Source organism: Podarcis tiliguerta (assembly GCF_965153285.1).
Source record: "Podarcis tiliguerta genome assembly, chromosome: 16".
NCBI lineage: Eukaryota > Metazoa > Chordata > Lepidosauria > Squamata > Lacertidae > Podarcis > Podarcis tiliguerta.
Window position 1 is genome coordinate 8,431,726 of NC_139549.1, and position 23,548 is coordinate 8,455,273.

The window sequence follows — 23,548 nt, forward strand, 5'->3', positions numbered from 1 at the left end:
TGCCCGTATGGGCCAGTCTTGACAGACTCTAGGGTTGTGCGCCCATCTCACTCAAAGAGGCCGGGGGCCAGCGCTGTCCGAAGACACTTCCGGGTCACGTGGCCAACGTGACAAGCTGCATCTGGCAAGCCAGAGCCGCACACGGAAATGCTGTTTACCTTCCCGCTAGTAAGCGGTCCCTATTTATCTACTTGCACCCGAGAGTGCTTTCGAACTGCTAGGTTGGCAGGCGCTGGGACCGAACAACGGGAGCGCACCCTGCCACGGGGATTCGAACCGCCGACCTTTCGATCAGCAAGCCCTAGGTGCTGAGGCTTTAACCCACAGCGCCACCCGCGTCCCACCCGCGTTTGTGGTTGTTTAGGTGGTGTAAAATATGCTTTTTTACAAAAAACGAATCAAATACACCCTGTGCTCTCTCTATCCACAGACCCTCCAAGTGTCCCTATTTTCCAGGGACATCCCTGATTTAGAAAAGCCGGCCTGTTTTCTCATTTGATCCCAGAATGTCCCACTTCTCCTTAGGACGTCCCTATTTTAATTGGAGAAATGTTGGAGGGTACAGAGTTATCTGACCCTGAAGCCAAGGAGTAACTATACAACCTGTAGAAGACATCAGAAGGCAACCCTGTATAGGGAAGTTTTTTAAAGTTTGACATTTTATTATGTTTTTATTTATGTCGGAAGCCGCCCAGAGTGGCTGGGGCAACCCAGTCAGATGGGGGGGGGGTATAAATAGTGAAGTTACCTTTATGGATTAGGATGCCCCTATTTTCATTATTATTTTTAATTTTTATTGGAAATTTTATTTACAACATAACATAACACCCCCCCACCCGCCCAATGCAGAAACACAATAAACATAACATACAACAATAAAGGTAAAGGTACCCCTGCCCGTACGGGCCAGTCTTGACAGACTCTAGGGTTGTGCGCCCATCTCACTCTAGAGGCCGGGAGCCAGCGCTGTCCAGAGACACTTCCGGGTCACCTGGCCAGCGTGACAAAGCTGCTCTGGCGAGCCAGCGCAGCACACACGGAAACGCCGTTTACCTTCCTGCTAGTAAGCAGTCCCTATTTATCTACTTGCACCCGGGGGGGCTTTCAAACTGCTAGGTTGGCAGGCGCTGGGACTGAGCAACGGGAGCGCACCCCGCCGCGGGGATTCGAACCGCCGACCAGGCGATCGGCAAGTCCTAGGCACTGAGGTTTTACCCACAGCGCCACCCGCGTCCCATATACAACAATACAAACAACCAAATAAAAGACTTCCTTTATCCTGTATCTGGCCTCGTTATTTACTTCTTATAAGCTGTTTCCTTTATGAATAATTATTAAGATTTTCCTAATTATAACTTAAACATCCACAAAGTCTCCTGCAGACATTAATCGAAACAAGTCCAGGTATGTATTTCAGGGCACTGTTTTGTGACGTATTCTCTGCATTTCCCCCATGCTTTTTGAAACTCTTGACTAGTGTGGTCTCTAATTGCCTCTGTTAAACTAGCCAGTTCAATATACTCTATAACGGTTTGTCTTGCCATTTCCTTTTGGTTGGCACAATTTCTTTTTTCCAGTTTTTAGCAATTAGGATCCATGCCGCTCCTGTGGCATAGAGGAATATTTTCTGATCTTCTCTTGCTATACCTGTGTCCGTTACCCCTAGTAGAAAAGCTTCTGTATTTTTCATAAAGTTATACTTAAACATTTTTTTAAGCTCATCATACACTATATTCCAGAAGCTTTTGATTTTTTCACAGGTCCACCAAACATGTGTAGCAGGACCCCCCCCCCCAATCATTCAGTTTGTACAAACTTCACACACACTCACACTCACACACTATATACACTACACTTCTGTTATAAATTCATAGAAAATCAACCATACATCGGATTTCCACTGTTCCACTTTTATTTTATTCCATGAAGGAAGGACTACAAAATGGGGAAGGTTTGATACAGGGCACCCATAATCCCTTCAGCACACCAGCACACCCACAGGAGCCCTGCCCAGTTGCTATGCCAACCCTGATGGTCCTAGACAGAAGACCATCAAGATCACAAAGAACTTGCATATGGGAGTGGATTCAGCACAGACTGGAACAAAGGACAATAATCATCTCTTCCCTCTGGGGGCAGGAAACTGCAAACTCCCCTCTGTCACCTGGAAAGTACTCATGGGGAGGGGGAAAGGGGAAACCAGCCAGGTGACAGGACACTCAGGTTACCACCACAACTCCTCCCTCAACCCCTCCTTTTCTGTGATGCATGCATGATGTTTCTGGGGGTGGGCTTGATCTACAGGATGGGAATTTCAAAAGTCTTTATAAGACCTTGCACACCATTTTTTCTGTGTCTTTCCTCTCTCCTGCAAGTGAGGGGAGCACCCTGTTGCAACAGTTCAATAAAGGCCAAGCCTACAGGCTGCTGTTTTGCTCCAAGTTATCCTGGTTGGTGTCTTTGTTTTTGTCCAAGGGAGCCCTCGGATTTTTCCATTAACACATGTATAATTGTCCCCTCTGTTTCACCACACCTCCAGCACAGATTTGTTTTTGTCTTATACATTTTAGCTATTTTTATCGGAGAAAGGTTGGAGGGTATGCAGCCGTACTTTTCACCTTGCACTCTGTCACGGAGCGATACTCCGTCTCTCCTGCAAGAATTACAAGATTCTCTGATTTTGCAACTTTATGGCTTTCTTCATTGCTCCCTGATTCCAGTGTCAGGTGAGTTGCAGAGATTAACCTGGAGGAACGCCCCTGGAACAAAGAGCAGGGAGGGAATTTTTCTCTTTCAAAGGAAGTTGGAGCCAGCATCATGGCACAGGTGCTGGGTGAGAGGTTTGAGGCGCCCAATCTCCTCTAGCCTTCCTCTAGCAAACGCTGACGAGACAGACAGACAGACAGACAGACAGGGAGACGGGTGCAGGAGTCTTTGGCCGGCGTAACGCACACCGCACAAACCGCCGTTCTACAAGGTAAGGAAACATCCAGGAGGTGGCAGCCTGTTTGCTTATCAGGTAGGTGGGGAAAGGCTTCCTTTAGAGGACCCTATGACAAAATGCTAGGGACGCAAGTGGCGCTGTAGTCTAAACCACAGAGCCTAGGGCTTGCCGATCAGAAGGTGGGCAGTTCAAATCCCCGCGACGGGATGAGCTCCTGTTGCTCGGTCCCTGCTCCTGCCCACCTAGCAGTTCAAAAGCACATCAAAGTGCAAGTAGATAAATAGGTACCACTCTGGCAGGAAGGTAAACGGCGTTTCCGTGCGCTGCTGTGGTTCGCCAGAAGCGCCTTGTCATGCTGGCCACATGACCCGGAAGCTGTCTGCAGACAAACACTGGCTCCCTCGGACTGTAAAGCGAGATGAGCGAGCAACCCAGAGTTGTCCGCGACTGGACCTAATGGTCAGGGGTCCCTTTACCTTTACCTTTATGAAAAAATGCTAGTCTTCTTTCCATTTAGTACATAGCTAGGTACCTCCTGAGCAGTAGGAGCAAGCACACATAGTTGGATCTCTCCACAGCTAAAGTCCAACTGATCTCTGTCTGATAATACTGATGGGATCAGGGCTGGATTTAGGTTCAATGAGACCCTAAGCTACTGTAGGTAATGGGGCCCTTTATATGTCCAGCTGTCCTTTGTCAACAACAAATTGTCAACAACTGTTTTTTTGTGTTGAATATACAGTGGTACCTCGGGTTAAGCATTTAATTCATTCCGGAGGTCTGTTCTTAACCTGAAACTGTTCTCAACCTGAAGCACCACTTTAGCTAATGGGGCCTCCTGCTGCCGCCGCACCACCAGAGCACGATTTCTGTTCTCATCCTGAAGCAAAGTTCTTAACCCGAGGTTTTTAAAGATGCAGTTGGAGGTTCATCTCTCATGGATGCTTTAGCTGAGATTCCTTACTCTCCACCTCCTGCAGGAAGAATGAGAAAGCTCATTCTGCTTTATTTGTTTGTTTCGCAAAAAATTACATGGTGCCCCGCAAGACGAATACCTCGCAAGACGGAAAACCCGCTAGACGAAAGGGTTTTCCGTTTTGGAGGTGCTTCGCAAAACGAATTTGCTATGGGCTTGCTTCGCAAGACGAAAATGTCTTGCGATTCCTGGGTTTTCCCCCCCGCTCCCCACCCCCTTTTTCTAAGGCACTAAGCTGCTAATAGCCTTTTAGCAGCTAATCCGCTAATCCCTTAAGCCTTTAATAGCCGCTAATAGCCGCTAAACCGCTAATAGCGCTAATCCGCTAATCCGCTAATGGGCTTGCTTTGCAAGACGAAAAAACCGCAAGACGAAGAGACTCGCGGAACGGATTCTTTTCGTCTTGCGAGGCACCACTGTATTCTCCACTTGACCGTTAAAAAAAAGAAGTCAAAGCGGTTTACAGAAGAAAAAAAAATCACCAATAATAATTAACGGCGATAATTTAAAACTTCAACAAATTAAACCCAGGTCAAACTTTCTTAACATGTAGGTAGGCTTGTCAAAAGATCAGCATGATTTCAGCAGGTGCCAGAAACAGAATTCAGACATAGCAATAGGCACACTAAAATATTGATTTCTTCCAAAGATGGAATGGGTCTTAGAATCATAGAATCATAGAATGATAGAGTTGGAAGAGACCACAAGGGCCATCGAGTCCAACGCCCTGCCAAGCAGGAAACACCATCAGAGCATCAGAGCACGATCTTATGTGGCCCCACCTGCCTGCTGTGGGGCAGGGCGATCTCTCGGGTGAACTTGTCCCAAGTTGTTAAGGGCTTTATTTACTAACAGCAACACCTGGAACTTGTCCCAGCTTGTAGCAAACCAGCAGCCAGTGCAGTTGCCTTTGAGCACAGGATATTCTGATTTTGCAACGGCCTTGGTCTCTGACTCGCTTCCTGATCCCAGTGCCAGGTGGGCCGTGCAGTCCTATTCAGAGGAAAAGTCCCGAAGGGAGTGTCTGGGGAAAGGGGTGGGTGGGAGGGAATGTTCCTCTTTAAAAGGAAATGGGAGCCGGCCTCGTGACGTAGCTACCTAAACTGGAGCTGGGAGGTGCCTAATCTCATAGAACCCCCCACTCTGACAAAGCACTGGGGGAACAGGACTGAGACAGACAGACAGACCCAGATTTCTTTGGCCAACACGCCACACACTCGGCAATTCTGCGAGGTAAGGAATGTTCAACATGTCGCTGTCTGTTTGCTTATCGGACGGGCTGGAAAGGGTGAAATGCAAAACTTTCTATCAAACTCTGAGCTAAAGGACGTGCCTCTGCAGGCCATTGTCCCGCCGGCATGCCAAAGAAATGACTCCACAGAAGGGAAAACATCTGGTATAAAAGAGGCGGGAGGGAGGGGGAAGGAATCGGGAATGAAGAACTCAGATCTGGTGTTTGGGGAAGGGTCTTGCCAAGCCAGGGACGTGGGTGGCGCTGTGGGTTAAACCACAGAGCCTAGGACTTGCCGATCAGAAGGTCATGATTCGAATCCCCGCAACGGGGTGCGCTCCCATTGCTCGGTCCCTGCTCCTGCCAACCTAGCAGTTCGAAAGCACGTCAAAGTGCAAGTAGATAAATAGGTACCGCTCCGGCGGGAAGGTAAATGGCGTTTCCGTGCGCTGCTCTGGTTCGCCAGAAGCGGATTAGTCATGCTGGCCACATGACCCAGAAGCTGTACCCCCTCGGCCAATAAAGTGAGACGAGCGCCGCAACCCCAGAGTCAGCCGCGACTGGACCTAATGGTCAGGGGTCCCTTTACCTTGCCAAGCTACTGGGTCTTGACCTGAGCTGGGCTGACACCGGTCTTATATAATTGTCTCATTGGTATTCCCTAGGCCCACTGAGGTGAGTTAAGTTGACACAAGGCGAAGGATTCCCCACTAACTCATCTCTGTCTGACATTGGTCTATCTAGCTCAGTGAAGAAGAAGAAGAGGAGTTTGGATTTGATATCCCGCTTTATCACTACCCGAAGGAGTCTCAAAGCGGCTAACATTCTCCTTTCCCTTCCTCCCCCACAACAAACACACTGTGAGGTGAGTGGGGCTGAGAGACTTCAGCGAAGTGTGGCTGGCCCAAGGTCACCCAGCAGCTGCATCTGGAGGAGCAGAGACGCGAACCCGGTTCCCCAGATTATAAGACTACCGCTCTTAACCACTGCACCACACTGGCCCTACATGGGCTGGCAGCTGCACTCCAGGGTCTCTGGACATTAGTCTCGCTCCCTCTCCCAGCCCTGCCTGGAGATTCGGGGGATCCAACCTTCCACATGGGAAGGATGCGATTTGCAAATTAGCCACAGCCACCTTGCAGGACTGTTGTACAGATAAAACGAGGAGAGGAGAACCAAGTACACCATTTTGAGCTCCTTGGAGGAAAAGGTGGTATGTATATACAGTCATATCTTGGAAGTTGAACAGAATCCCTTCCGGAAGTCCGTTCGACCTCCAAAACGTTCGGAAACCAAAGCACAGCTTCCGATTGGCTGTAGGAAGCTCCTGCAGCCAATCGGAAGCCGTGCCAGACGTTAGGCTTCTGAAAATTATTCGAAAACTGGAACACTCACTTCCAGGTTTCAATCGTTCGTGAGCCAATTTGTTTGGGAGCCAAAGCGTTTGAGATACGAGCTACGACTGTACATGTAATAAAAAGAAAAGAAAATTGCCCTATTAATAAAGTAAGGCGCCAGTCCTCATGGTTGTGAAGAAAGGGCTGGTTATGATAGTGTGGGAGCCAGTGTGGTGTAGTGGTTAAGAGCGATAGACTCGTAATCTGGGGAACCGGGTTCGCGTCTCCGCTCCTCCACATGCAGCTGCTGGGTGACCTTGGGCCAGTCACACTTCTCTGAAGTCTCTCAGCCCCACTCACCTCACAGAGTGTTTGTTGTGGGGGAGGAAGGGAAAGGAGAATGTTAGCCGCTTTGAGACTCCTGAAGGGGAGTGAAAGGCGGGATATCAAATCCAAACTCCTCCTCCTCCTCCTCCTCTTCTTCTTCTTCTTCTTCTTCTTCTTCTTCTTTTTCTTCTTAAGATAGGAACAGAACAAGCTGCCAAACACTTGAGTCAGGGCATTAGTGCTGTCCACACTGACTGGGAGAGGCTCTTGGAGATTTCAGTCAGGATTCGCTCTCGTGCCTACTTGGAGATTCAGGGGGGTGAATCTAGGCCCTTCTGCGTGCAAAACTCGTGATTCACCACTGGGCTGCGCTCTTTCCTCTTCTCCACTTTGGTTAAGAGCATCGAAAGTGCTCTCAGCTGGATCCCATCATGGCACACTTAGTTCTACATTCCTAGCAAGAATACCACCACTGGGTCAATGGTTTGTGAGCAACCTGATTCGGTAGCCGTTCTTCCAAATTCGCACATCTCCGAATTTCGCAGTGGGTCAAGGGACAAGTGCAGAAGGGTGTAGCCGAAGGCAGCAACTTGCAAAAACGAACCCTATCACTCTGCAGAAATGTGCGTGCATCAGGCACATGATTCCATCTCAAAACTGTACCCAGCAGGAGAAATTTGCACGGAAACACTGGTGCAATTTTCACAAGGCCTTTAAAGAAATACATTGCAAACTGACGTGGAGAACTGGACTTAAGATTGGAAAAACGAGAACCTCAACGTGAGAGATTTTCCCTGTCCTAGCTAGGAAGGGAAGGGTCTATCAATTCGACTTCCTTCAGTTTCTCGTCCCCCCCCCCAAAAAAAATACCTTAAATCCAGTTCTCTGAATTTCTGCAGAAATTTGCATTTTTTAAAAATCCTCATGAAAAATTCCCAAGTCTCGCTTCCTGCAGAGATCCAGACCCCACGTGCCTTAAACTTAGAGGTATGTCCTAGTGGGTGGGTGGGCAGAAGTAAGGGCGATCTCACAGCAAAAGGGTAACCTTGCATATCCTCCAACATTCTCCCGATGTCCCACTCCATAATAATATTTTTTTTTTATTTATAAGAGCATTTCGACAGAGGAATGGTCTCCTCTAAGAGATGGTGGGCTCTCTTTCCTTGGAGGTCTTTAACCAGAGCTTGGCTGACCACCTGTCATGTATGATCTAGTCGAGATTCCTGCATTGCCTGGGGTTGGGCTAGATGACCGTCGGGGTCCCTTCCAACTCTACAGTTCCTTGATTCTATTATTTATGTTCCCTTTTTCTCCAAAGAGATCAGGACAGACTATAGGCTTCTCTTCTTCCCCATTTTATCCTCACAACAGCCCTGCAAAGTACCCTATTTTTCGCTCTATAAGACGCACTTTCCCCCTCCTAAAAAGTAAGGGGAAATGTGTGTGCATCTTATGGAGCGAATGCAGGTTCCTTGGCTTCAGCAATAGTAACGCGAAGCCTCCGAAGTGCAGAGGGAGAGCTCCCCCCGTGCTCTGGAGGCTTTACGTTGCTTTCACTGAAGCTGCCTGAAGCCCCCGGGAACTTCCGCTGCACTCTGTTGGCTTCAGGCAGCTATCCGCAAGCCTTTGGAGAGCAGCAGGAGTTCCCACTGCGCTCCGAAGGCTTGCGGATAGCCGCCTGAAGCCTGGAGAGCGAGAGGGGTCAGTGCACACCAATCCCTCTTGCTCTTCAGGCTTCGCTTCGCTGGAGAGGCGCTGCACCGTTTTCCCTCTCTGCGCAGCGCCCCTTCAGCGAAGCGGGAGGAGAAATGGAAGGTGTTCCATTTCTCCTGCCGCTTCGCTGAAGGGGTGCTGAGCAGAGAGGGGGAGAATTCCCCCCCCTTCTCCCCCTCCTATGGTCCGGTGCATCATATGGTCCGGTGCGTCCTATAGAGCGAAAAATACGGTAGGTGAGTCTTATGTTCTGGTGCGTCTTATGGGGCGAAGAATACGGTAGGTTAGGCGGAGAGATTGCAGTTGGCCCAAGGGCAGCCAAGCAACTTCATGGCGACAAGGAGGGTTCGAAACCAGGTCTCTCCCAGGTCCTGCGCCGACCCTCCAGCCGCTACACCACACATGAACTGGGGAGGGATGCTGGTGGTGAGTGACGCACCTCCGCTCTTCTTCTAGGAGCCAAGGGAGGAGAGGCCATGGCCGGCAACCTCACTGAGCTGGAGGAGGCCCTCCTGACGCTGGTGAGGAACTACGACAAATACGCCGAGAAGTCCTTTTTCCTCAGATACTTTTTCGGGAAACAGGGCAAGATCAGCAAGGAGAATTTCGGGAAGATGCTCAACGAGGAGCTCAGCCACGTGCTGTCGGTGAGGCGAAGGGCAGTGGTGGTGGTGGCTACAGAACATGGTTCCTCATCTAGCTATGTATTTCCAGCACTGACTGGCAACAGCTTGCCAGGATTTGAGGCAGAGAGATCTAGGAGTATGGCTGACAGCAAAAGACCCCAATATATTCCAAGACAACTATGTTAAAGTATGGAAAGAATTTTTTTAAAGATTTGGGAATATGGGGCGGGGGGAGCGAAACTCTCTTTGTTGGGAAGAATTTCAGCCATGAAAACGAATGTATTGCCAAAAATGTTGTTTTCATTTCAAACTGCACCAACTGTTAATAACACGGGCTGCTTTAAAGAACGGCAAAAAGAAATCTCTAGATCTGTCTGGCAGGGGATGAAATGGAGAATACAGTATAAAATTTTGATAGATGCTAAAGGAAGAGGTGGCTTTTCCCAACCAGACTTTCATTTATATTATGAAGCAGCCTGCCTATGTTGGTTAAAATAATGGATTGCGTTGGAAAACACTCAGTTGTTGGACTTGGAGGGTTATGGTATTAAGTTTGGTTGGCATGCAGGTCTATAGTATGACAATGCTAGAATACATAAGAACATTTGAGCCATGTTATTAGAAAGAATTTCCTTTTGGAAAGTAAAACACCTCTATGGCTCTCAGCTATAGAAGCAATCTTGTTGAAAAAACTTAATATTTTGGATGTTTTGGACTTTACCAACCAAGACGTAAAACTGAAGAAACTAGAGGAAGTCAGAAACTATGTGATGGGTTGAACGAAGTGTTTAAAGGTTGAACGAAGTGTTTAAAGGCAACAAGGAACACAGGTTTATGGACCAAAGTTCCTAGTTTGAGAGGGAACTAGTAGAAAATAGAAAAAAAACTAATTTCTAGGATGTATAAGATACCGTTAGAATGGGAAACAAAAGATGAAATGGTTAAATCTGCCGCGATTCCGTGGGCTAGAGGTGTGGATCACAACACAGATTTAGATCTATGGGAGAAGTTGTGGAAAACAGGTATGAAGTTTACGCATGGCTTTGAGAGAAAAATTAATGAAATGATTTATAGATGGTACCTGACACCAAGTAAATTGGCTAAAATGTTTAAGTCAGCATCAGATACATGTTGGAAATGTAAAGAAACAGAAGGTACATTTTATCATATGTGGTGGACTTGTAAAGTCGCCATGGGATATTGGAAGACGATATACAATGAGATAAAAATAGTACTTAAGAGATCTCTCCCCCAAAAGACCAGAATCTTTTCTTTTAGGGTTAACCGCATCAGATGTACCAAAGAGCAGTTGAAATGGATGGAATATGCAGAATTAGCAAGTTGTAACTGGTAAAATCAGGGACACGGGTGGCACTGTGGGTAAAAGCATCAGCGCCTAGGGCTTGCCGATCAAAAGGTCGGTGGTTCGAATCCCCGCGGCAGGGTGCGCTCCCGTTGCTCGGTCCCAGCGCCTGCCAACCTAGCAGTTCGAAAGCACTCCCGGGTGCAAGTAGATAAATAGGGACCGCTTACTAGCGGGAAGGTAAACGGCGTTTCCGTGTGCGGCTCTGGCTCGCCAGAGCAGCGATGTCACGCTGGCCACATGACCCGGAAGTGTCTCCGGACAGCGCTGGCCCCCGGCCTCTTGAGTGAGATGGGCGCACAACCCTAGAGTCTGTCAAGACTGGCCCGTACGGGCAGAGGCACCTTTACCTTTAACTGGTAAAATCAGAGAAAAATATGAAACAGCTTTCAAGCAGGATTGGAAAATGTTTGTAGATTGTTTAAAAAAAAAAAATTGTAAACACGTTATCACACTAGCAGGTTTGAAGTAAGTTCAGCGGCAAAAGTTACTTTGAGAATACAGTCATACCTTGGTTTTGGAACAGCTTAGTTCCCGGACGTTTGGGCTCCTGAACGCCGCAAACCCAGAAGTCAGTATTCCAGTTTGCAAACTATTTTCAGAAGCCGAACGTCCAGCATGGCTTCCGCAGCTTCTGATTGGCTGCAGGAGCTTCCTGCAGCCAATCAGAAGCCACGCTTTTGGTTTCCAAATGTTTTGGAAGTCGAATGGACTTCCGGAACGGATTCCGTTTGATTTCCAAGGTACAACTGGAAGAAGTTATAATTATAATATACAGCAGCTAAAGATAACTAGGAGAAAACCATGGGAGGGAAGGAGGAAAGTCGACTTTTAACAGTGAATGTATGCTGGAAAATATTTGATTACAGTGGACGCTCAGGTTGCGATTGTGATTCGTGCGGGATGCACGTTCGCAACCCGCAGCGTTCGCAACCTGCAGCAGCGTGTCTGTGCATGTGCGGGTTACGATTCGGTGCTTCTGTGCATGCGCAAAGCACAATTTAGCTCTTCTGCGCATGCGCAACCACCGAAACCCGGAAGTAAGCCGTTCCGGTACTTCTGGGTTTCGGCGGTCCGTAACCTTAAAAACGCAACCTGAAGCACCTGTAACCTGAGGTATGACTGTACAGTGGCACCTCGGGTTAAGTACTTCATTCGTTCCAGATGTCCGTACTAAACCTGAAACTGTTCTTAACCTGAAGCACCACTTTAGCTAATGGGGCCTCCTGCTACTGCCGCGCCACCGTCATGCGATTTCTGTTCTCATCCTGAAGCAAAGTTCTTAACCCGAGGTACTATTTCTGCGTTAGCGGGATCTGTAACCTGAAGCGTATGTAGCCTGAAGCGTATGTAACCCGAGGTACCTCTGTAATTGTATTTTATTTGTGGCAGGGAGTGGGAGGTTTTCCATACCCTTAGGCGTTAGGTCTTCCATTCCTGCTTTTCTCACTAGTTTCGTTCCTTCTCCTCCCTGCTCCTTCCCTGTCACTCCCATCCAGAACACCGACAGCAAGAGTGCTGCCCAAGAAATGTTTGCTGAAATGGATTTGGACGAGGACGGGAAGATGAGCTTTGACGAGTATTGGAGGCTGATCGGTGGCATCATCAACCAACTTTTGCATGTGAAGCAACAGGTGACGGATGATAGATGGTATATTACACCTGTTAAGTTAGTGAAAATGTATAAAGTCAGTAATAAATGTTGGAAATGTAAAGAAAAAGAAGGGAACATTTTATCACATGTGGTGGGAGTGTAAAAAGGTGAAATGCTTCTGGGAGATGATATATAATGAGATGAAAAAAATGTTGAAATACACATTTATAAAGAAACCAGAAGCATTCTTATTGGGCATTGTTGGGAGTGATATAAATAGAAAGGAATATAAGCTCTTTTTATATGCAATAACAGCAGCAAGAATATTATTGGCCCAGAAATGGAAGCAAGAGGAATTACTGACGATTGAAGAATGGAGGATGAAGTTAATGGACTATGCAGAACTAGATAAACTAACAGGGAGGATTTGAAACCGGCGGGACCAGAAATTCACGGAAGACTGGAGTAAATTTACAGACTATTTGAAAAGTATTTGTGAAGATCAGACGATGTTTGTGTGGGTTTACAAGAAGTTTTGTGAGGAGTATTATTGGAAGTATTGCAAAAATGGAGAAGGGGGAGGATGATTTGTTAAGAGATGTAAAGGCAATATAAAGTTAAGAAATGCATAAGAAGTGGTTAAAACGGTGGATCATCAGAGGTGCTGATGGAAGTCCAAACAGATTGTATAAGTGATAAGTTTTGTGGTACATTTTATAATTTATATGTTAAAATCAATATTATTATTTTTTAAAGGAGCGTGACGGATGATGGAAAATGGGAGCCCGCAGGAGGCAACATGTCAGCTGCTCCCCCCCCGAGCCCCCCGCCCCATCCCGGCCATCGTTGCAGCTCCCCCTACTGGCCAGGCTGCACAGGACATTTCCCAATGGCGGACCTTCTGGAAGCCAAACTGTACAGAAGATCGGGAACATGGACCTGTCCGTGGAAACTGCCTGTCCGTCTGTTCAATGCCTCTTGACGGCTGCACTCGGGACGCCGTGTCTAGGAGGGTGGTGGGCAGTTGGAGGGAGGGGCTGGCCACGCCTCGTGGAGTTACAGCCAGACTGTCAGACTGCAACAATAAAGACTGGACTCTGAGTGTCAGAGTCATGTGACTTCCTCTCTGATCAGCTCAGGGCATAGCTGTCAAGTGTCCCTTATTTGAAGGGACAGTCCCTTATTCCAGCGCCATGTCCCGCTGCTGTCCCTTATTGATGGATGTCCCTTTAATGATGTCCCTTAAATTTCAAATGAAGCAGCTCCTCTCCCTCCCTCCCTGCCGGCCAGGGAGGAGGGAGGCTCCAACTGTGTTGCTTGGCTGTGTTGCTCACCCAATAAGAAGTCTAAGAACGACTGGGGGGTGGAGCTTGCATGCCTTGTGTGTGGCTAGTTAATGCAAGCTGAGGAGGTTTTTGAATGCTGGATGCCATTTTGTTGCACGTGCTGCTGCAAACTTTGCAGTGCAAAGCCAGGCCGGGGAGCCATCTTAAGTTGAGGCTGCATAGGCCTTGTGGCGCATGTGATTCAGATTCTATTCAGTTGAACCTCTGGTTACAAAGTTGGTTGGACTGTGTTCTTGAAGCTACCAGCATGAGTTTGACCAGACTGCAGGAGGACAGGAAGACTGGAGTGCCTGGAACAGGTGAGGCCGCAGGCCCCTTATTTTGGCTGCTGGTCCCTTATTTTCAAGGCTGCTGGTCCCTTATTTTCAAATCTGTAAATTGACAGCTATGGCTCAGAGTTAAGCTCGATGTCCGAGGGTTAGAGGAGAAGGAGGCCATGGTCAACCTCTATGGTCAGAGGCCACAAAGTTTCTGAATACCAGTTGCTGGAAACCTCAGGAAGAGAGGGGGCCCCTGCACTTGGATCCTGCTCACCGCTCTCCTCCCACAGGCATCTGGTTGGCCCCCGTGAGAACAGAACGCTGGCCTGATTCAGCAGCCTCTTCTTATGTTCTTATCCTCTTTTAAGGTCATCCACTGCTGCCTCTTGTGGCAGGGAGTTCCATAGTTCAGGCACGTAAAAAACCCAAACCCATTTACAGTGGTACCTTGGGTTACAGATGCTTCAGGCTACAGACTCCGCTAACCCAGAAATAGTACCTCAGGTTAAGAACTTTGCTGCAGGATGAGAACAGAAATCGTGCTCTGGCGGCACAGCAGCAGCGGGAGGCCCCATTAGCTAAAGTGGTGCCTCAAGTTAAGAACAGTTTCAGGTTAAGAATGGACCTTCGGAACGAATTAAGTTCTTAACCCGAGGTACCACTGTATTACAACAGAGCCTTGAGCATGAAAATCCAAGTTGGTGTATTGGTTCGCTTTGTTAAAAGCAGCGGCCACTGCTGGAGTTTCCTATTCTTTCAGAAGCAGTACATTCCCTAGCATTGTGGCCTGCACAGGCCAGGATGGAATAGACTTCCTCTCTAACCTTCTGAACGTACTCTCCTTGGGCCGGTCAACCTGATAACTTGCATGTACAGTGGTTCCTCCGTTTAAGAACAGCCATGTTTACAAACAATTCGGTTTACCAACTCCGCAAAACCAGAGGTAGTGTCCCGGTTTGTGAACTTTACCTCGGTCTAAGAACGGAATCTGAACGGTGGAAGGGCACTGGCAGCGGGAGGCCTCATTAAGGAAAGCGCGCCTCAGTTTAAGAACGGTTTCAGTTTAAGAACGGACTTGTGAAACGGATTAAGTTCGTAAACTGAGGCACCACTGTACAAGCAACGAGAGAGAGAGAGAGAGAGAAAGAAAGAAAGAAAGGAAGGAAGGAAGGAAGGAAGGAAGGAAGGAAGGAAGGAAGGAAGAAAGGAAGGAAGGAAGCATCTTTCTTTCTGGCCACTGCAGGCATGTTCTGTGCTCTTGGACCTTTTTCCTGTTGCAGTTCAGTCCCAGGGCAGAACTGAAGCCCTATGCCTCCTCTAGCAGGGCCTGCCTCTCATAGGAGGGTCCACAGCTCTTTGATGCTCCCAGGATCTGTGCCTTGCTGCTAGCAAACATCCTAGAGCTAAGCCCCAGGGGTGGACGTGCAACGGAAAAAAGATCATCTTCTCATGAGGCCCTTTTCTTTTATCTGTGTCTAATCTTCCAACAATGGGACGCGGGTGGCACTGTGGGTTAAACCACAGGACCTGCAGATCAGTAGGTTGGCGGTTCGAATCCCCGCAATGGGGTGAGCTCCCGTTGCTCAGTCCCTGCTCCTGCCAACCTAGCTGTTCAAAAGCATGCTAGTGCAAGTAGATAAATAGGTACCAGTCCGGCGGGAAGGTAAACAGCATTTCCGTGCGCTGCTCTGGTTCGCCAGAAGCGGCTTAGTCATGCTGGTCACATGACCCGGAAGCTGTACGCCAGCTCCATCGGCCAGTAAAGTGAGATGGGCGCCGCAACCCCAGAGTCGGTCACAACTGGACCTAATGGTCAGGGGTCCCTTTACCTTTTTAATCTTCCAAAACCTTCACTGGATTTCCACATGTTTTAGTGTTAAGCGAGAGGGAGAAGAACATATTTTCTCTATCCGCTTCCCCCATGACGTGCATAATGGAATCGATCTGCAGCGCTAAATGTTTAGGTATAGTAAATATTAGGATTTAATTAGAGCTTGTATGTTATAACTGGAATATGTTCTAAGACAGTTTCAATGTGTCTTAGAAAGGGGGTTATGCAAGGGGGCTGAGGGGTTTAATCGGTGTTTATATGTAAAGACCGTGAGAATGTAATCCAGATCCACTGCGCTGACCTACTTCTGAGCAACAGCAATGAACATGTGAACAGTTAATTAACCTAGGTAAATGTCCTAAGGGTGTACCATTCTTTAATCCTAGTCAATCAACAAGGGTCGCGTAGTAATTTCAGGCTCTTTATTGCAGCTTGTAAAACAGTGAATGAAATTCCCCCAAAACCTCAGGCTTTATATACATAATTTACACAATGAGTCCCGTCTGATTGGCTGATTCTGCTTCCCTCCTAGAGCCTGATTGGGCTGCTCCTGCAGGCCAATCAGTTGCTGCATTCTAGGATCCTGCCGGCCTAATAGGCTGATTAACTTCCCCCTGGGGTCTGATTGGGCTGCTCCTGCAGGCCAATCAGGTTGTTGCATTCTAGGATCCTACCTGCCTATTGTTCAACTTTCCAAGCTTAGTACACAACATCAGGTTAGCTAACACCTGGGGGGATTAAATTAGTACTTAAAAGCATCCGAAGAATGGACCATTAGAATGAAACGGAATAAAGGAGATTAGGAGATATCTTGGACTGAAGTGCTACACTGCTGTGGGGAACAAACCCCTCTTGAGATGGCCATGCTGTAAGCTCTGGACCCCCTCCGTGCAGACTGGAGGTGTAAATCTGTGAATAAACCGTATTTCTTAAAGCCGCAACAGTCTCCGCTGTGTCTCAGTTCCCCATCGTTCAGCCCAGACACTGAGGTCCAGCTCTGAGGGCCTTCTGGCAGTTCCCTCACTGCGAGAAGCCAAGTTACAGGGAACCAGGCAGAGAGCCTTCTTGGTAGTGGCACCCTGCCATCAGATGTCCAGGAAATAAACAACTACAGTAGACGCTTGGGTTGCGAACGTGATCTGTGTGGGAGGTACGTTCGCAACACGCAGCGTCCGCAACCCACAGCACCTCATCTGCGCATGAGCGGGTTGTGATTTGGCGTTTCTGCAAGCGCGAGCGCCGAAACCTGGAATTAACCTGTTCTGGTACTTCCGGGTTTTGGCGCGTCCGTATCCCGAAAATGCATAACCTGAAGCGTCTGTAACCCGAGGTATGACTGTACCTGATTTTTAGAAGACACCTGAAGGCAGCCCTGTTTAGGGAACTTTTTAATGTTTGGTGTTTTATCGTGTTTTTAATATTCTGTTTTCCTGCCAACCTAGCAGTTCGAAAGCACGTCAAAGTGCAAGCAGATAAATAGGTACCGCTCCAGCGGGAAGGTAAATGGCATTTCCATGCGCTGCTTAGCGGCTTAGTCATGCTGGCCACATGACCCAGAAGCTGTACACCGGCTCCCTCGGCCAATAAAGCGAGATGAGCGGCGCAACCCCAGAGTCGGCCACGACTGGACCTAATGGTCAGGGGTCCCTTTACCTTTACCTAATATTCTGTCGGGAGCCACCCAGAGTGGCTGGGGGAACCCAGGCAGATGGGAGGGGTGTGAATAATTTATTATTATTATTATTATTATTATTATTATTATTATTATTATTAAGCACAGATCCTATGTGTGTGCCCAGGACTCCATGGGCTCTTGCGGCAGAGAGAGGGAGTTTTGTAACAATAATTTTTATAGACTTTTGCTCATCATTTCTCTAAGCTAAGAAGTCCCAAAAGCTCAACAACATCTGGGGAGGGACACAGGTTCCCCATCCCACATCTGGAACCTTTTTTTCACACAATTGCTAATTAACAGATGGACAAAACTGTGACTCTCCTGGTGGTGCTTGACTCCAACTCCCATCTGACCCATCAGCCAGGATGGCCCGTGATCGGGGATGTGGCCCCACAACACCTGCCGGGTCATCTCTTCCTAGGCCCCATTAAGAGAGCCGGAATGACGAGCTTTCCAGAACGACGGCTGCATTGAACAGAAATGCATGTTCGTGCACTTCTGTGTCCCAAGCACCAGAGGGCAGCAGAGGGAGCTGGCAAAAAAAAACCACAGGGCCTCCCCTGTGGAATGTGCAACACACACACACACACACACACACACACACACACACACCACAAACACACAACTCCTGCAGTGGGCGATGGTCAACACAAGGTGGTAGCACAGGCCAACCGATCGCTCCCTCTGTGATGCTCATTCCAAAGTCGGTTCTGAAATGGCTTCCAGCATTGGAACAACTCTTAAAATGAGAGCTAGACGCTCGCACCCTTTCAAATTCGTTTGTTTTGTTTGCTTCTTTATTTATTTATTAAATTTCTATACCGTCCTTCATCCGAGGATCACAGGGTGTGGTTTGCAGTATTAAAAAAAACAAATAATAGGCGAAAGATTTATACGATCTGAAGAGAAACCAGAGTACAACAAAGCGAACCGGACTCCTTGGCTGGTTTTGAATAAACATTCACAAACTTTTTATTGATAATGATCAGCTAGATAGTTTGAGGATCTATACAACTGTGTAACATGCAGAAAACAGCATTTTTAGAGAAATCAAAGACTGGAACTGAGGGAAGTCGGGGGGTGGGGGTGGGTGGGTTCTGTGGGGGGAGGGAGGAAAAATGGGGGGGAATAAGGATGATATGTTTCTGGATAATATGTTTTGTTTTAATTTTGAATAAAAAGCTGCTGTTATTTTTAAAAAAAATAATAATAAACTACATAATAACAAACAAAACAAGAACTCCGCCAACGCAGTTTTAACAAGCTATATAGATTGTTTAATTAGCCAAAGGCCTGGGAGAAGAGAAACGTTTTCTCCTGGCGTGCTCTCTGTTAGATGCTCAGAGGCTTCCCTGTCACCTCCTGTGCTAAGCAGGGATTTGAACTCGACTCCCAGAGGTGATGTTGAGGGAACTGCAAAAAGCCCCCAATTGGGGCACAGGTTTCTCTCTACATCTTGGGCACCTGGGACAACCCGGTGCCCCAGTGGCGTAGCGTGGGGGGTGCAGGGGGGCCGGCCGCACCGGGCGCAACATCTGGGGGTTAGGGTTAAGGGGCGCAAATCCACGGGTTAGGGGGCGCAAATCCACGGGTTAGGGGGCGCAAATTACTTGCCTTGCCCTGGGTGCTGACAACCCACGCTACGCCACTGCGGTGCCCTCCAGCTATACTACAGTTCCCATCAGCCAGTGCCATCACCATCTTCATAAAAGAAGACCATGATGGGGGAGTTGCTAATAAACTTTGCTGCAGGGAGTGCCTCTGTTTAGGGCTACCGGACAAACACACACACACACACTTTCCTATGATATTCCGTTCCCTCCTGCTCCCACCAACCGGCTCTTCCATCCCACCCCTGTCAACCATAAATCAGTCAGCCGTGCCCAGTGAGTGTGCTCAGCCCTCAAAGAGCTATTTGAGGGTTTTTCCTCACTGGAAGTTCTTATTTTCCCCAAAGCTTTATTTCTTTTGACAGAGAGGCATTACTTCAAACTTTTGGGGTTCCCCCAGACGTGCTGCTTGTCATCAGGTCAACCAAAGGCCTGGTTAAAAACGAACGTTTTTGCCTGGTGCCTAAAGGTGTATAATGAAGGCACCAGGCGAAGTTCCCTGGGGAGAGCATTCCACAGAGTGGGAGCCACTGCAGAGAAGGCCCCGTTCTCGTGTTGCCACCCTCCGAACCTTTCAAGGAGCATCTCCACCCCCATCGTTCTGCCCGGACACTGAGGTCCAGCGCCGAGGGCCTTCTGGCGGTTCCCTCACTGCGAGAAGCCAAGTTACAGGGGGCAGAGGGCCTTCTCAGTAGTGGCACCCGCCCTGTGGAACGCTCTCCCACCAGATGTCAAAGAGAACAACACCTACCAGACTTTTAGAAGACATCTGAAGGCAGCCCTGTTTAGGGAAGCTTTTAATGTTTGATGCATTACTGTATTTTAATATTTTGTTGGAAGCTGCCCAAAGTGGCTGGGGAAGCCCAGCCAGATGGGCGGGGGTATAAATAATAAATTATTTTACTTTTGTCCTGGCTAGCGGCGAGGGACCAAATAAATCCCCTTCCTTGTTTGCAAATAAAACGAGTGAGCTGGTCTCCTGGCAACGTGAGGAGGGTGCATGTTTGCCGAGTGAGTCATTCCCTCTCCGCAGGCCTCCTGCTCTCCTTCTGAATGCTGCTGGGTTGAGCTGACTCACTTGGTGGAAGAGTGGAGGGATTAGACCAGACTATGCAGAGGGGGGGGTTGCAAGTGGCGCTGTGGGTTAAACCACAGAGCCTAGGGCTTGCTGATCAGAAGGTCGGCGGTTCGAATCCCTGCGACAGAGTGAGCTCCCGTTGCTCAGTCCCAGCTCCTGCCAACCTAGCAGTTCGAAAGCACGTTAAAGTGCAAGTAGATAAATAGGTACCAGTCGGGCGGGAAGGTAAACGGTGTTTCCGTGCGCTGCTCTGGTTCGCCAGAAGCGGCTTAGTCATGCTGGCCACATGACCTGGAAGCTGTACGCCGGCTCTCTTGGCCAATAAAGCGAGATGAGCGCCGCAACCCCAGAGTCGGCCACAACTGGACCTAGTGGTCAAGGGTCCCTTTACCTATGCAGAGGGAAGAGACAGGCAGCTGATTGGGATGGTGACTCTGAGAGAACTGAGGAACATGCTTGTGAGGATAAGTGTGTGTGTGTGGATGAGGAGATACACGAATCCTCTTGGCCATGGTGGCCGAAGTTCTAAGAAACTAAAGGCAAGACCTTGTTCATACCAGAGATGTCAATCCCTATGTTACCACCTTAAACAGTTATAGAGTCTCATGCTCTACCGACTGAGCTGCAGTTGAAAACAGCTGGAAGGCACCAGCTTGGGGAAAGGCATCCCATAAATACACCTGAGCCCCAACTGAACTTGGTGGGGCTTCCTTGTGAGTAAACGTCAGAGGATCACGCTGTAAGCATTCAAATGCAGCCCTGGATCAATTATTTTCTAATTGCTGTTTGGCTGCCCATTTCCTGACCCCAAATGCAAGATCTGGCTGGCCTGATTTAAGACTGTAAACGAGAAATGGGAACGCGCCCATAAATTTGCATGCATGCGTGACAGATGTAGGGAAATAAGAAAAAGCCGCAGGTTTGTTTCCTCTTAGCCCTGAGAAGTTCTTTTATGGATTAGACTAACTGAAATCTTCAAACATCAAGGGACTGAAGAGTTTGCAGCTGCTGGGAGTCAGCGTCTAACAATGTCTGTGGAGAGAGGGGGGGGGAAGGATGTAGATGAGGTGCACATTTAAAGGCAATTTTACCTAATTTGTGCTTTCTGAAACCCTAGGCAAACTAAAAAGCAGCCGCCCTCCGAAGCCTTCAGTTCCTCGGATTTTGCCACGCCCCACCATGCGTACAAAAACGCATACCGTATTTTTCGCCCTATAGGATGCACTTTTTCCCCTCCAAAAATGAAGGGGAAATGTGTGTGCGTCCTTTCAGCTTTCGCTGAAGCCTGGAGAGCGAGAGGGGTCCGACCCCTCTCGCTCTCCAGGCTTCAGGAGAGCCGCAGCGCCAGCCCCACAAGATCGGGGGACAGCGGGGAGGCAGAACGCTGCCATCCCACTGTCTCCCGATGTGGTTTGGAGACTGACGGTGGGGAGACACATGCTTCTCCCCACCGCCAGCTCCACAAGCTCCGGGGACAGCGGGGAGGCGCAGCGTGTCTTCTCCCTGTCCCCGGACCTGCTCTGAAGGCAGGCGGTGGGGAGAAGAGCGCTTCACCCGCTGCCTGCCCCGCAAGCTCCGGGGACAGCTGGGAGGCGCTGCGCGTCTTCCCGTTGTCCCCAGACCTGGTCTGCAGGCGGGCGGCGGGGAGAAGAGTGCTTCTCCCCGCTGCCGGCCCCACAAGCGCCTGGGGGGGAAATAAAATTTTTTTTCTTTATTTTCCCCCCAAAAAACTTGGTGCGTCCTATGGGGCGAAAAATACGGTATATTTGTGTAATGTTGATTGTGCATAAAAAATGGGCTTGCCAACGACTCAGAAGACTCCATTATTTTAGGGGAAATGTTACTGGAATAATGTACATCTTAAGGAAAACTGCACACAAATGGCAAAAAAAACCCAAAGCAATAAAACCACAAGTTTTCGGTATTTTAGGTCAAGACATACTAAAAGAAATGAGGGCTTTATTTATGTATGCCACTACAGCAGCAAGAATGTTGATTGCACAAAATTGGAAGACAGGAGAAATACCAACTAAAGAACAATGGAAAGGGAAGTTGATGAACTCTGCAGTACTGGCAAAAATGACAGAAAGACTAAGAGAAAAAGACAACAGAGATATTGAAAAAGACTGGGAACCATTCATATTATATTTGCAGAAACAAAGAAAGGCGATAGACTTGATGGCAGGATTTAAATAAACCTCCACATTATTAGCATCGGAAAATGTTTGGAAGATAGTGAAATAAGATGATGCATTTAATTTTATTTTTATGTTTTTAAGGTTTGGTGCTATGTTATTAATAACTTTTTCTGTTGAGAGATAGCAAAGTGGGTGAAAATATAAACAAACCAGAAATGCAAGTTGGGAGAAGTCTTGGAGGGGAGGGAGGGAGGAATATATAGTAAATGTTAAGAATTTGAGATGTATGTAATGAACGAAAATGAATAATGAATAAAAAAAAATTTAAAAACAAACCGCGAGTTTTCAGGAGAAAGAGGCACTGAGACGATGGCGAATTTTCATGAGGATTGGTTAATAATAATTATAATAGCAGCAGCAGAAATAACAACAGACAGATGTCGAAATGTGGAGAAAAGACCAGAATGCAGGGAGGGGATGAGAAACTGAGAAAAAACAAAATTTAAAGATTCATCCAACCCTCTTCCTCACTAAGTCTTGCCAGATAATGACTATCATCATAATTTTATTATCAAAGGCTGCTCTTGAACTCGAATCTTGCTTACGGGCTTTTTCATAGCGGCTTCTGGTTAGCCACCGTGAGAACAGGATGCTGGACTAGATAGGCCCTGATCCGGCAGGGCTCTTACTCTTTATGTTCTTATTCAGAGTAGATCAAACAGCTGCTTTATTTATTTATTTATTTATTTATTTATTTATATAAATATTTATATATATTTATATATATAAATGCGGGACGCAGGTGGCACTGTGGGTTAAAGCCTCAGCGCCTAGAGCTTGCCGATCGAAAGGTCGGCGGTTCGAATCCCCGCGGCGGGGTGCGCTCCCGTTGTTCGGTCCCAGCGCCTGCCAACCTAGCAGTTCGAAAGCACTCCCGGGTGCAAGTAGATAAATAGGGACCGCTTACTAGCGGGAAGGTAAACGGCGTTTCCGTGTGCGGCTCTGGCTCGCCAGAGCAGCGATGTCACGCTGGCCACGTGACCCGGAAGTGTCTCCGGACAGCGCTGGCCCCAGGCCTCTTTGAGTGAGATGGGCGCACAACCCTAGAGTCTGTCAAGACTGGCCCGTACGGGCAGGGGTACCTTTACCTTTACCTTATATATAAATAATCCACCATGCCATTTGGGGATTAAAAAAAAAGATATCAAAGCTCTTTACAGCAATAAAACATACATTCTGTGCAGCTTGAAAACCATAAAAACAGGCATTAATTCACCATTTGTAGAAGGAATGCGTTCTTAACTGGCAGAACGAAGTTGCAGAATAGAAAAAGTCTCCAGCGGGTATTTAAAAGCTGACACAGAACTCTCTAGTGGCAGAGAGTTCCGCAGGACCGTGCCGACCGACACTAAAAGCTCGGCTTCTCGCCTGTTGTCAAATGAGCCTCGCCAACTTGATTTTGTCGTGCCCGTTGCCCCTCTTAGGTCTACTCTGAGCAG

The 23,548-nt window shown here is 48.0% G+C and overlaps 1 protein-coding gene across 1 annotated transcript; it reads left to right on the forward strand.

The window, feature by feature from the left end:
- Positions 1-4,983: 4,983 nt before the first annotated feature.
- LOC310667125 (protein S100-A16-like) lies at positions 4,984-12,610 on the forward strand (the record flags this gene model as incomplete). Its single annotated transcript, XM_083418855.1, has 4 exons — positions 4,984-5,162; positions 8,993-9,175; positions 12,017-12,151; positions 12,602-12,610. The coding sequence occupies exons 2-4, from the start codon at positions 9,005-9,007 to the stop codon at positions 12,608-12,610; spliced, it is 315 nt and encodes a 104-aa protein (XP_083274981.1). The 5' UTR covers positions 4,984-5,162; positions 8,993-9,004.
- Positions 12,611-23,548: the final 10,938 nt, after the last annotated feature.